Source organism: Lutra lutra, chromosome 14 (genome assembly GCF_902655055.1).
Source record: "Lutra lutra chromosome 14, mLutLut1.2, whole genome shotgun sequence".
Taxonomy (NCBI): Eukaryota; Metazoa; Chordata; class Mammalia; order Carnivora; family Mustelidae; genus Lutra; species Lutra lutra.
Window position 1 is genome coordinate 4,884,605 of NC_062291.1, and position 12,777 is coordinate 4,897,381.

Here is a 12,777-nt window from a genome sequence, read left to right on the forward strand (position 1 = left end):
GACAAGAACAACGCCTCCCAAACCTCTGAAACTGAAGGAGGCAATAATTCTATGTACTGAGAGACGTGAAAATCGTTTCAGTGAGATTGAACAAAAGCGATTACCCCCAATTTGTTTAAAGACTCCCGGAGTAAATACCAAAATCAAAATACAATATAAGCTTGACTTTAGGTAAAAATATGAGTATGTCACCATCATGGAAAGAAGCACGGTCTGCCAAAAACATCTGATATTGGCACAAAATATTTTCTTTGTAGTTTTTCTTACTCTATGTCCTCTGGCTTTCTCTAACATGACACCATATGCAGGGTGTCCTTCTCTTTGGGAATAAGAAAAAAATTTACTCCTCTTCTGAGAATTCCGGTTTCAGGGTGTGTCTCAGAGCAAGAGTAGAACACACCTTTCCCACGTTGTCAGATAGAATCCAAGGGCGGAGGAGCCCACCAGGTAGCGTTGTGCCTTTCCAGTAGCCTGCCGCTGTTTACGGCTATGGCGTGCTTCCCAGTAACCGAGTGTCATAATCTAGAGTAGAGGTAGAGCTCGTATTTTTCCAAGAAGAGGATTGATACAACCTGAAGATGTCAGCAACCCTCCCTCTTCCGACCCAGTCCTACTTACCAATTTGCATAACAGACAAAAACCAAGAAAGTTTTGCTAGCTCAGCGTTGGGATGACTAGTCTGTGATGTTTTGGTGGAGGCAGAAGGAGCAACCCAGAAGCTCCGTGCGGGCAGAGATCTTGCCACCCAGAGCGCGTGCCCTGCCCCGCTCCATTGTGAGCAGTTTCCATCTGCTCATCCATGTAATTCTCAAAACGACCTCAAGAAGTAGCTACTTCCGTGATCCCACAACAAGGCAGAGAGGTTACGCACTTTGACCCAGCTCAGTAGCTCTGCAGCTGTGACGCTGCAGTCAAAGAGTCTCCAAGAGCGTGGACTCTTCTCCATGCCCTTCCCAGCCTGCTAGGACAGTAAATGTTTACTAAAGGGCCAACAGAAAGCTCTAGGATCGTCGCTGTCCCAGGGGCCGGCAGGCAGGTGGATTGTGCCGGTGTGAGCGGGTCCGGTTTGGCAGTGCCACAGCTTAGCAGAGCCAGTCTGCTCCAGCCCGGGGCCCCCACATACCTGCAGACTGCCCGCCAGTCCCCTCTGATTCCGCGATGACGCCCTTAATAAGTTCAAACGACTTAGGATTGTCGAACACACACACATACACATGCAGACACACAGACACCTCCCTGCCCAGGGATACGTCTATTTTAAAATGTGGAAATACCGAAACACACAAATCAAGCATCACCCACAATGCAGGCAATTCTAAAAAAACTGATTATAAAGAAGTGAAATTTCCGTCTTTCCGTAAGCAGACGTCTCCCTCAAAGGTCAACACTTGAATAAGAGCTTGATGCCTGTGTTTATACACACATGTCCATAAACACGTATATTTCCTAAAATGGGTCTGTGCAATCTGTAACGTAGACACTTGACATCCTCCATATCTGAGCCTCATTCCCTGTGGCCATGGAGTGCTCCCCTCTGTAGATGTGTCATGATGTTTTGCACTGGGCTTTGGGCCATCTACTCCCGGGACTGGTTGTCAAAGTCTATAGCAACAGGAGCCACTGTCCCCAGGGATGCCTGAATCCCTTGCAGGCACTAAAGGCAAGCGCGCTTCGAGGCTAGAAGGATAGCGTGGGGTGTGTCAGCAAAACACGGACACTAAATGTGGACGCGGACCTCCCTGTGAGGCCAGGAGAAAAAGCAAGGGAGGGGGCGGGCAGGGCAACCGTTCAACAGCTGGAGGTTTGAAAAAGTGCCTGTAGCGATGGCTGCGGGAAACTCGTGATAACTAACAAAAACTTGGATTAAACCGCAACCTAGAAACTGGCTTTTGTTCCTTAGGCTCAGTTTGTCTTTTCTTTTAACTCATTCCACTTTTTGGCTACTTTAATGATGAGAGGAAGCCGCTTGCCATCGGTAGGGCGGGAGAAGTCCCTTCCGCACCTTCCCGTTTCTTCGCTTTCGGCGTTCCTCGCGTGAGGGAGCTGTACCACTGATTGGATCGGTCTAACTTCAGGTTTTTTTGGTAATCAGTTAATGCATGATGCTCTCCCCCTAGTGACTTCAGACGAAAGCAATAAAACCTGGGGAAGGACCACGGTCAGCCGACAAGAAGAATTTGAGGATGTGAAAAAGAACTTCAGGAAAAAAGGTTGTACCTGGGGACCCAACTCAATTCAAATGAAAGAAAGAAGTGACAGCAAAGAAAGGTAAGCGTGTGACACCCAGTGGCTCGTCAGCGTAGACCGTGACAGGTAGCGGTGCCTTCTAGAATTCCGCATCGGCCAGACTTCACTTCTAGACCACGACTGGGATAGTACAGAGATACCCGAATGTTAATTTCATTTCTAGGATGAGTTTGTCCTACTAAATTATGTTACCACGTAGTGAGGCAGTTAAAACACTTTGATCTATTTCCTGTCTCGTTTCCACGTTCTGTTTGTGCTTTGTCAGCCCTTCAGAACGGTGCAAATGTGGTCCCTCTGCGACTCAAAAGTGCCGACTCAAAAGTGCCGTCGGCGTGTATCTGTCAAAACCCAATCTGTGTGCCACGTGGTTCTATCGAAATAAACGTCTTTCTCTTTTAGAATAAGACCTCTCTCAGACGGCAACAGCCCTTGGTCAGCTCTCTTAATAAAGAATCCGAAAACCACGCCGTTGGCTTCATTATTTATGGACCAGCCAGGTAAATCTGCTTCAGCAAATAGAATCTGTTCGAGTTCGACGTAGCATCTGAGTGTTCTAGACGCTTTGCTTTGAAAGTTTCATGTGGTCCTTCAAGTAGCACAGGGAAGGTTAGCAAGAAGTTCTCCTGCGTGTACCTTTACTTAGGCTCAAAACTTACTTGCTGTCCTGTCCTGACAGATAGTAATTAGGTTCCACATTACTCCTTGGGAATTTGTAACTCCTATTCTCTACCAGAAAAATCAGTCTCATAATTAATTCTGTAGAATTAATGTAGTATAGGAGATAGCAACTATGAAAATGTAGACATCCTGGAATTCTCCTGAGATTTAGGGATGGGCTTCGGCTGCATTGCCACTGCTTAACAGGACAAAATATTGTCAAGCAGGTTTCTGTGGAAAACCACCACTTAGAGAGGATTACCTTGGAAACTCTTTAATTTAGAAGAATTATAATTATTTTCAATACTTGGTATCCTATTCAGTATTCAGATATTAAAAGGCTGAAGGGAGATGGTGTTGAAAAACCTCAAGGAGGGGCATCTGGGTGGCTCAGTGGGTTAAGCCTCTGCCTTCAGCTCAGGTCATGATCTCGGGGTCCTGGGATCGAGCCTCACATCGGGCTCTCTGCTCAGCAGGGAGCCTGCTTCCCCCACCACCTCTCTGCCTGCCTCCCTGCCTCTCTGCCTACTTGTGAGCTCTCTCTCAAATAAATAAATAAAATCTTAAAAAAAAAAAAAGAAAAAGTAAAACCTCAAGGATGGTCATCACCAGAGAAAAGAAAATTGGTCTTTAAACTTGGTGATCTAAGACCACTCTTGGACACGGTGGCCAGATTAAAGATGTTTTCTCAGAACATGGTGTCCACTTCTTGAATTCATCATCAGGGCCATGCTTAATTCAACAAGCATCCCGTCAGTCACTACCCGTGTTCACTTCTCTTTCGCACTGTCACAAGGACGTGCACAAGTATATGTGGGCACACGCAGGACGGGTGCTCAGGGCTTCCTGTTGTCGCGTTCCCGATGACATTCTGACTCTTGCCTCGGAAGGTGAGAGGTTCCCCTCTTATTACATGTTGCAATTTATTGTCAAATATGGTTTGAAGACCAAGGAAGAACAGCTAATTGTAATAAAACTGTTCAACCTAGAGTATATTTTTCATTATTTGTAACTAAACAGGGAGATTAATCGGAGAAGTCCTCCCTCTTTTCCCCCTCAATTCTTTTATTTATTTATTTGTTTTAGAATGTTCTGACCCATTAGTAGGTCCTCCACAGGACAGTTGGAGGAAATACTAGGATATATTTGGCTCTGCTCAAGCTCCATTAAGTGAACTACGGAAGTTCACTTGATGAGTTAATGGGAATGACACACTCATGTGTCCCTCCTGTGTGGCCCCTCCCACCGCCTGTCTGTGTGGTCCTGTCCTCCTAAGCAGTTGTGTCTCAGCCCCGGGTCTCCTGAGAGCTTTTCCTGACTGTTCATTGAAGCAGCATCACACCTCATCCCTGTGTCTCATGACCCAGTCTTACTTACTCATAGCTCTTACCGGAAATCCTTACTTGCCTACATTGACGCCCTTAATGTGTGTGTTCTGTTTCACTCCCAAACTGGAATGTCAAGGGTTTTATCACTTTTGTTTACCACTCGCAGTGCCTGGAACACAGCGGACACTCACCACCTGTCCAGATGCCTACATGAATCCTCAAAGGACACATTTTGATGTTATGTAAATATTTACCTTGGTTTGAGGGCTACAGATGCTGGTCATCAGTAATCAAAAGGGAAGGTTACAATGGACCACCGTAAGTTCATGCCCACTTCAGGGGGAAGAGTCTGCTTTACTGACCAGTAAAGGTACCTATGAACACACATTAGGAAAGGCTCAATGTACTTTTTTTTTTTTTAATTTTACAGAGAGCGATCACAAGTAGAGAGAGAGAGAGAGGAGGAACAGGCTCCCTGCCTAGCAGAGAGCCTGATGTGGGACTCGATCCTAGGACCCGGAGATCATGACCTGAGCTAAAGGCAGAGGCTTAACCCGCTGAGCCACGCAGGCAGCCCAGGCTCAATGTACTTTTAAGTCAATGAATTTCACTTATCGATAGCATTCCCCCACTCTTGTTTTTTTTTTTTTTTTTAATTTTTTTTTTTATTTGTTTACTTGACAGAGAGCTAGAGAGAGAGCACAAGTAAGCAGAGCGGCAGGGAGACGGGGAGAGAGAGAAGCAGGCTCTCCGCTGAGCAGGGAGCCCGATGCGGGGCTCGATCCCAGGACCCTGGAATCATGACCTGAGCCAAAGGCAGCCGCTTAACCAACTGAGCCACCCGGGCGCCCCCCCCCCCTCTTGTTTTTTAAATGATGAGTTGATAATTAGTTGCCCGTTACATGTGCTGGGCACATGTGTGATGCATATTCATTTCACCCAAATGCATTTCATGCCTACGTGATGAATACTATGCAGGGGAGATCCTTCCAAATTTAAATACGCAAACAGGTGGTCAGAAGCCTACCATCTGCCGGTGTGCACATCTGGACTGTGATCTCAAAGTACAAACACCGAAAGATGCAAGGGTGGGGGAGCTTCGGAGAAAGCTGAGATTGCATGTGGGGGGATGAGCCGCCTTCGGCTCTGTTGGCATCAGGGGGTACTTTGACAGAGGGCTTTCTGGGGGAAAAGGGAGCTTGGGGTCAGTGTGAGAGTGTGGAAGGAGGCCAGGCAGAGGAAGGAGAGGGCACCCCACAGGACGGGGATGCTGGGAAAAGCACCTCCAGCTCGTTGGGGGCAAAGCTGGTGTCTTGGCTTATCTGGATTCTAGATCACACTCAGGTATTATAAGACATAATACTGGGGAAGTCATGGGAGGCTCTGTTGTGATTGCTTGGAACATGGATTAAGCCATTTGTTGTTTTTGTTCACTCACTGCTGAGCACGTCTGTGATAACAATGACTGCTTGTTCTTTAGCTGATCTAATGTGTTAGCCTTTGGGCCCTCTTTGGAGAATCATCTTCTAGTCCAGTGGCTCCCAAACTTGAGTAAAGGTTATTAAAACACAGACCCCTGGGCTTCAGCGGTGGAATTTCTGACTCCATAGTCTGGAGTGGGTCAGGAATTCACATTTCTGCAAGTTTCCAGGGATGCCGGAGCTCTGGGCCAGGAGGCACACTCTGAGAACCACTGATCTGGGGCCTGTTGGTTCTTGTACACGCAGGTGAGCTACAGATAACCGGGCCCGACACGCTGAGAGGAGGCAAAGGGCATGTGTTGTCTGACACGTTACAGGGCCTGCATGTGGGTGTGTGCGTTTCTGTAACTTGCTGACTTTTTCCAATAATAACTGTATTGCCCGTGCCGGTGAGGAACCATTTGCTGAAGGACAGGGAACAGCGGGTGATGTGCTCGCTGCATCCTCTGCAGGGGACCATGAGTTCTGTGCCCCAGGCTCCCTTTCCTTCAGGTCCTCCTGGACGAAAGGTTTGCTGAACTGAAAAGGACTCCGTGTGCTTTGACTTAGAATGTTTATTAGTTTTTAGCCTTATTTTATAGTACAGTTTGAATTATTTTTCCTTCAAATCATACTTAACAGGTACAATTTATATCTTTGTTTAGGTGCTTCTGAAGAGCCAAAACTTTCTTCTGATGGACCAGAACACAGAAAACCAAAGCAAATAAAATCTCCTAGCCAAGCCTACGTTGATCTACCTCTTTGGAAAGATGGCCAGAGAGAGGATCCAGTAGAGCCTGGAAGCTGGGAGGAGGGCCCCTCTTCGAGCCCTGCTGCAAGCCCTCCTCAGGTGACCCCTACAAGTAGTCAGAGCAGGTCCCCGCAGAGGAAGAAGACGGAGTCTGCCCTGTACAGCTGCACCGTGCTGCTGGCATCGGTTGCTCTGGGGCTGGATATCAGAGAGCTTCATCAAGCACAGGCTGCCGGAGGACTATTGCCCAAAGAAGAAAGGAAGAAACGTGAGGGGATCTTCCAGTGGGCTCCCAAGTCCCGAGGCGGGGCCAGTCCTTCCACAAGGCCACCGTCTATGGGCGAGAGGGCCAGCAACCCACCCTTACTCCCTCTACCAGGCGCCATGAGCCTTCTGTCCGGGCCCTCTCTTTCCACCAAGTGCTTGCTGCAGACGGACAGCACAGAGCTGTCCGAGGGCAGCCCACACGTCGCTTTGGACCCCGAGATGCCCGCTCCAGGCTTTTGCGCGGCCATTGGAGGACGTAGTCGCGAGCCGACCTCCACGCCAAGACTCGAGACTGATTGCAGTCGATGGAAAAACCCATCTCCTCCTTTCCTAGAGCGGACGTGCGGGAATGTGCCTTATTCTGCTTCTTCAAAAGAACGAGCATCACATCACAGACGAACCCTGTCCGAGGGAAATGCTTGTCAGACCCCAAGTAGGTTGCGTTAGTTGGGTCAAAGTACAAATCCCCACCACAGAGATTAGAACGTAAAGTTGCATGGATACCTACTTTTATCTTTCCAAGTGGTCACGTTGAACAAGCTTGTTTGCACAGTTAATACGGCTCCTTGAATTTTACCCTGCTTTTTTATTTGACTCTATTCTTTGAATTCTGAGAAAGGCATAATTGATCTCAGCAGTGTCAGTATATGCTAGCAAACTGAAACAGAACGGGCAGGTGGGGAATAACTGCCCCAAGCCCCTCACAGGAGAGAGGACAGGTCATTTGCCCACATCTGAACCACCGATTGGTGGGAGAGCTGGAGTTCAAACTGGCCGCCCAGCCTCCCCTGTGATAAGCTGTCCTCTGCTACCCCCAGCATCACTGCTCAGCTTACCGTCAGGCTAAATTTTAGCAGGGGGAAGAGCCAAACATGCTGTGCGGGGCCTATTATTTCTTTTGTATATTAATTACAAATATATGTTATGAGTATTAAGCAAGGTCATGTGTACGAAAATGCCTTTTAGATTGTACAGAGTTGTGCAGTATGGCTAGTTGTCCAGTGTGATTGAAACTGAAACTGTTCCCATTCTATTGCTTTTCCTCTGCTCTTCCAAAACCCTGCCCAGAAGTGATTTTTTTTTTTTCAGTTTATTGTCCATTGTCTTTAGATAAATGTATTCCTCTCTTGTAAGGCAGTAGCTATTAGTAATTGAGGACTGCACAGGAGAAATCCTAGGTCAGCAATCCCATGAGAAACCATTTTTTTTTTCTCTTACTTAGAAGCCAGTGATTATGTGCTAGAGTGGTGAGGAGTCTGGACTTTGGGACAAGAAAGAGAAGGGGCGACATATAAAATCTAAAATCTAACTGCTTTCTTGCTGCCATCCATTTTTTTCAGATCATAATTTTTTTTTAAGATTTTATTTATTTATTTGACAGAGCGAAATCACAAGTAAGCAGAGAGGCAGGCAGAGAGAGAGGAGGAAGCAGGCTCCCTGCTGAGCAGAGAGCCCAATGTGGGGCTCGAACCCAGGACCTGGGATCATGACCTGAGCCGAAGGCAGCGGCTTAACCCACTGAGCCACCCAGGCGCCCCCAGATCATAATTTGAAAGTGGAGTTTCATCATGTTGCCTATCACTTAAAAAAAAACAAAACAAAACAAAAAAACCTTTAAAACCTTTAGTGTAATCCATCGTGAAACTTCCCTGTTTCTAAGACAGCCCTAGTGATCGTCGGCCCGAAGTGCTGTGGAGGTGATGAGCCGCATTCATGGTTGCAGTTTTCCCCGGGCAGAAACACCCCTTCCAACCTTGCAGTTACTTCTTCATACGCGCACACACACACACAGTGTCCCAATAGTTTGGAAAGGTGTGTGCTGAGGGTGTTTTGTTGAAGCTCCCTTGAAGGTGACCCCGTAATTGACCGGTCCTCCTAGTTATGGGTCTGCATGTCGGCTGGCTTGGAAGTCGCGATCTAACCACACACCGTCTTTGCTTTCTCCAGCAGCTGCTGCAGGCGTAGCTCTCAGCTCAGACCCCGGAGCCTCGGACCTGTCCCTGGAGTGGACTCTGGGAACGCCCCAGTGCTCCCCGCCCAGGGAGGCTCCGCGGGAAAAACAAAGAGCCGGTGCCCTGGTGCCCCCACCTCGCCTGCCAACCTTCAGGAGCCGCTCAGAGTCACAGCCCGCCAGGCAGGCACAGGTGCTCTCTGTCGGGCCAGGTCCAACTCCCCCCACTGCTTGTCCCCCCAGGGGGGCCGAGGACAGGACTACACCCCACGTGCCTTCCCTCCTGGATGCCGACGCCCAAGGCCAGAGCAGGGACGGCCCAGTGCCTTTGGGCAGGATGACGAGCAGAGCCAGCCGACCGTCCGTGCGGCAGCTGGAGAAGGAGTTTCTGTCTTAAGTGCCTTACGTTGTTCAAGCATTTCTGCGTTTCGTTTTGTTTTTAAGGTGAACAAATGAAAACAATTTGAACTGTTAAATGCTGCTGTGTTTTCGAAAGCTGTGGCCATTATACTGAAGTAGTAATGGATGTCAACCTTCCGGAAAAAATGTATGTGATTGCTGTTAGCGGTCTGTCGTTTTTTGGCTACTGGAATCTTATGTAGTAATTTGGAATGTTCAAAACAAGTGTAAATGAGTGTGAAACAAGAAACATGCAGCAGCGTAAAGCTATGCTGGGTACAGTTACCTGAAGCGTAGTTGTAAAGTTCTGTTGGTTCTCACCAGCATCCCCCCAAACCCAAATCAGAATGAGGTGCGCCATGTTTGTCCCTCCTTTTGTTTTCTCCCCATTTGCCTTTCCTTCCTTCTCTTTTTTCCTTCCTTCCTTCCCTCCTTCCTTCCTTCCTTCTTTTTTCTTTTTTTGTTTGTTTCTTTTGTTATTTGCGCAAAAAAAGCCAAGAATAATGTGATATTAGTCAGTAAAGGTATGTATTTTGAAAAAATTGAAGACTAGAATAGATGGTGAGCCCCAGTGACACCCCCTGAACTGAGCAGTGGGCTTACGATGCATGGATATGTTGAGGCGTCACATGGATTATGCCTATTTCTCTCTGAGGAAATTTTACTGAATGTACTTGTAAATGTTTTACTGAATGTAACTTCTAAACATGTTATCTATCAGAACCCCAAAATGGATTTTTTTAAATTTTATTTATTTATTTGTCAGAGAGAAAGAGCACAAGCAGGGGGAGCAGCAGGCAGAGGGAGAGGGAAAGGGAGAAGCCGGGTGACCAAGAAGCCCGATGTGGGGCTCTATCCCCAGACCCTGAGATCATGACCTGAGCCAAAGGCAGACACTTAACCAACTGAGCCATCCAGGTGTCCCCCAAAACGGATCTTTAAAAGGTCAGTCAGTCAGTCATGGGCATTTGGCTAAGACCACATTATGTTCCCCTGAGCAAGGCTAATTGGTAGGTTCTTCCTATAGAAATGGTTCTTGTTTCGTCAGGAGCCACTTACTCAGTCTCCAGACTAAAAATCTTTTTCATTTTGTAGTAGGTTTTTAAAAAATTAAGTGACATAGGTATTCATTGTAAACATTCATGTCATTCCATTTTATTTTTCTCTATATAAATGTGTGATTATTCTGATAAACCCAAATACCGTTAGAGAGAAACACTGCCAAATCAAGAAACAGTGACACTGTTAGAATTCAAGTGTTTCGTAGTTATCTTCATGCTTCAGTAAATTGTGGAAAAATGTTAGACATCTGCTAAGATAAGCTGACATGGTGGAAATGACAAATATGGATTATTTTCAGATACAGGATTTTAAATGGATTTGAGGTAGCAGATCAGGATTTGAAATGATTTGAAATGATTTTATGAGTTATTTTATAAAATCATACCTCTATGATACAAATAGACTACTGAGTTATTAAGCTACAGAAATGCTGTCTAGGAGCTTGTAAATTTGTCTGAACTCTTGTCAAGTTCCATTATGCTTCCCTTCTGCCACTAAAATGTGGTTATTTTGGATGACAATAAACACTTAACATTTGGTGTACAAGGAAAAACTAAATTGCAAACATCACTTGACATTTCATTTAAAACTCTACCTTGGTTAAGGTTTCCCGAATAACTGAAATGTCGGCAATTTAAATCAGCTGTGATAAAACGCCCACCTGTACCAGAAACAAGAAAACGATACTCTTTGGCCACTCGACACATCCAGTGACTTGGCAGGTACGCCCCCCGCAGATGGTGAACAGAGCACTGAAAGGATTCTATCAACATGAGTGCATTCCACCCCAAGGAAAACAATCCTGGGTTTAAAATTCTTGCAGCAAAATCTCAGGTACTTCCCTTTGTTATGTCGTAGTATGGTCTGTTCTAGGATTTGGCTTCACTTTCAGGAGATTGTTCAAGTACGAAATCAAAATCTGATTTCCTCAAAAGTGTATCACATTTGAAACTATGGCTGGCTGCTTCATTCTATGTTCAGTCATTTGGGGGCATGTATTTCCTGCTAAAAGTAAAGGAAATACATGCCTAAAATAGCACGTAAAAGAAGTATAGAAACTCAGTTTCGCTTCTGCCAAAACATTGTGTGTGTGTGTGTGTGTGTGTGTGTGTGAGAGAGTAGGGGTGGAGGGTAGCGGTGGGTGTTCATCTGTCTTCTCCCTCTGCCCTGTTCCTGCTCCCATGTAGCTCTGTTTCAGTCCACTGAACATTATGATGAATTTAGAAATGAAACTACATTAAAAAGATAGTTGCAATACCAGGATTCAAGCTCGCATTCCAGCAAATTGTTGTTTTTTGCTGAGATCTGTTGTATATTTGTGATTTTCTATGTGTGCTAGGATGTTTAGCAGAATCTGGCTATTTATTTTCATGTAGACTTACTAGCTCGTCTAAAGAGAAATTAAGCTGGATTACCATTAGTCAACATTGAAGGTGCTCCCACTGCAGAAACTTAAGGCCTGAGCCTGTTATGCTGTATTATGAAGCCTTGTGACTGAAAAAGATGTTTACATATGTTGTCTATTTTTTTAATAAACTTCTTTTTATAGCTAGTCTACTTGTTCCATGGCTTTCATCTGATGATGGTGACTATAGTTTGTAGTGGTTCATTTTGTATTTAATAAGGAAAAATACGTTAGTAAAGATCACTGATGCTTCATTAGACAGGTATTAGCCTGCTAATTTCATTAAACTGAAGATCACTAAGTGAGTCATGGGATTAAATACTTTTTTAAATTTTATTTATTTTTAAAAGATTTATCCATCTCCTCTAGAGAGAGAGCATGCGCATGGGAAGGTGTGGAGGGAGAAGGAGAGAGAAACTCAAGCAGACGCCTTGCTGAGTTCAGAGCCCAACAAAGGACTCGATCTCATGACCCTGAGATCAGGACCTGAGCCAAAACCAAGGATTGGATGCTTAACCATACCACTCAGGGGCCCCTGGGATTAAATACTTTTTTAAAAGTATAATGAGATTCTATATTTGAAAATGTGTGGTTGACATATGCGTTGAAAAGTTGCATTTCACTCTGAGAATTTTGCAACTCCCATCTTTTCAGAAGGCACGCTTTTGCAGCGTGGAACTAGTAGGAACTTAATCTCCATTGATCTGCAGGGATGTGATTAATGAGACATGCTAATTATTAACACACTTGAATCAGAAGAATTTTAAGAATCGTGAAGCATCCAGTAATTCTTACTTAGCAATGGAAGCTTGGGAAGATCAAGAAAGAGATCATAGTAACCCACGCAAACCCAAGCATCACCTTGCCACATGAGACGGATGGACAGGTGACAGCCATTGCATATCCAAGTGTTAGCGACCCTCCTAGGTGCCTATGTAAGACGCCTATAATTATCTTCAGTACAGTTTGTGAGGCAAGTGTAATAGCCCTATTTCATTAGGAATGAAATAGACACAGAGAAGTTGGGTAGATTTCCAAAGACCCAACCTATATCTACTCCCTACCATCTACCTGTTCACACCTGTCGTAACCCACTGTACACATAGTGGAGAAGCTGGAGACTTCTGAAGTGTGAGCTTTGTAAATGGAATCCAAAGCTAACGTAATTTTTCCACCAAAAAGTTTGGAAGTCTAGAAATGTGTGAGTACTTAAAAGCAAAGCTAACAGTGGTTAATACAGTGGGATACTT

The 12,777-nt window shown here is 45.6% G+C and overlaps 1 protein-coding gene across 3 annotated transcripts in view; it reads left to right on the plus strand.

Moving 5' to 3' along the window:
- MAP3K21 (mitogen-activated protein kinase kinase kinase 21) overlaps positions 1–11,674 on the plus strand; it is a 56,913-nt gene extending 45,239 nt beyond the window's left edge. The window contains exons 7-10 of one of the 3 annotated variants that reach the window (XM_047702630.1): positions 2,118–2,268; positions 2,647–2,744; positions 6,358–7,143; positions 8,658–11,674. In XM_047702630.1, the coding sequence (XP_047558586.1) occupies positions 2,118–2,268; positions 2,647–2,744; positions 6,358–7,143; positions 8,658–9,058 (1,436 nt within the window). In that variant the 3' untranslated portion in view covers positions 9,059–11,674. Of the gene's footprint in view, positions 1–2,117; positions 2,269–2,646; positions 2,745–4,398; positions 4,634–6,357; positions 7,144–8,657 lie in introns of those variants that run through there. The other 2 variants (XM_047702632.1, XM_047702633.1) reach the window with 2 other exon arrangements.
- The last annotated feature ends 1,103 nt before the right edge of the window (positions 11,675–12,777 follow it).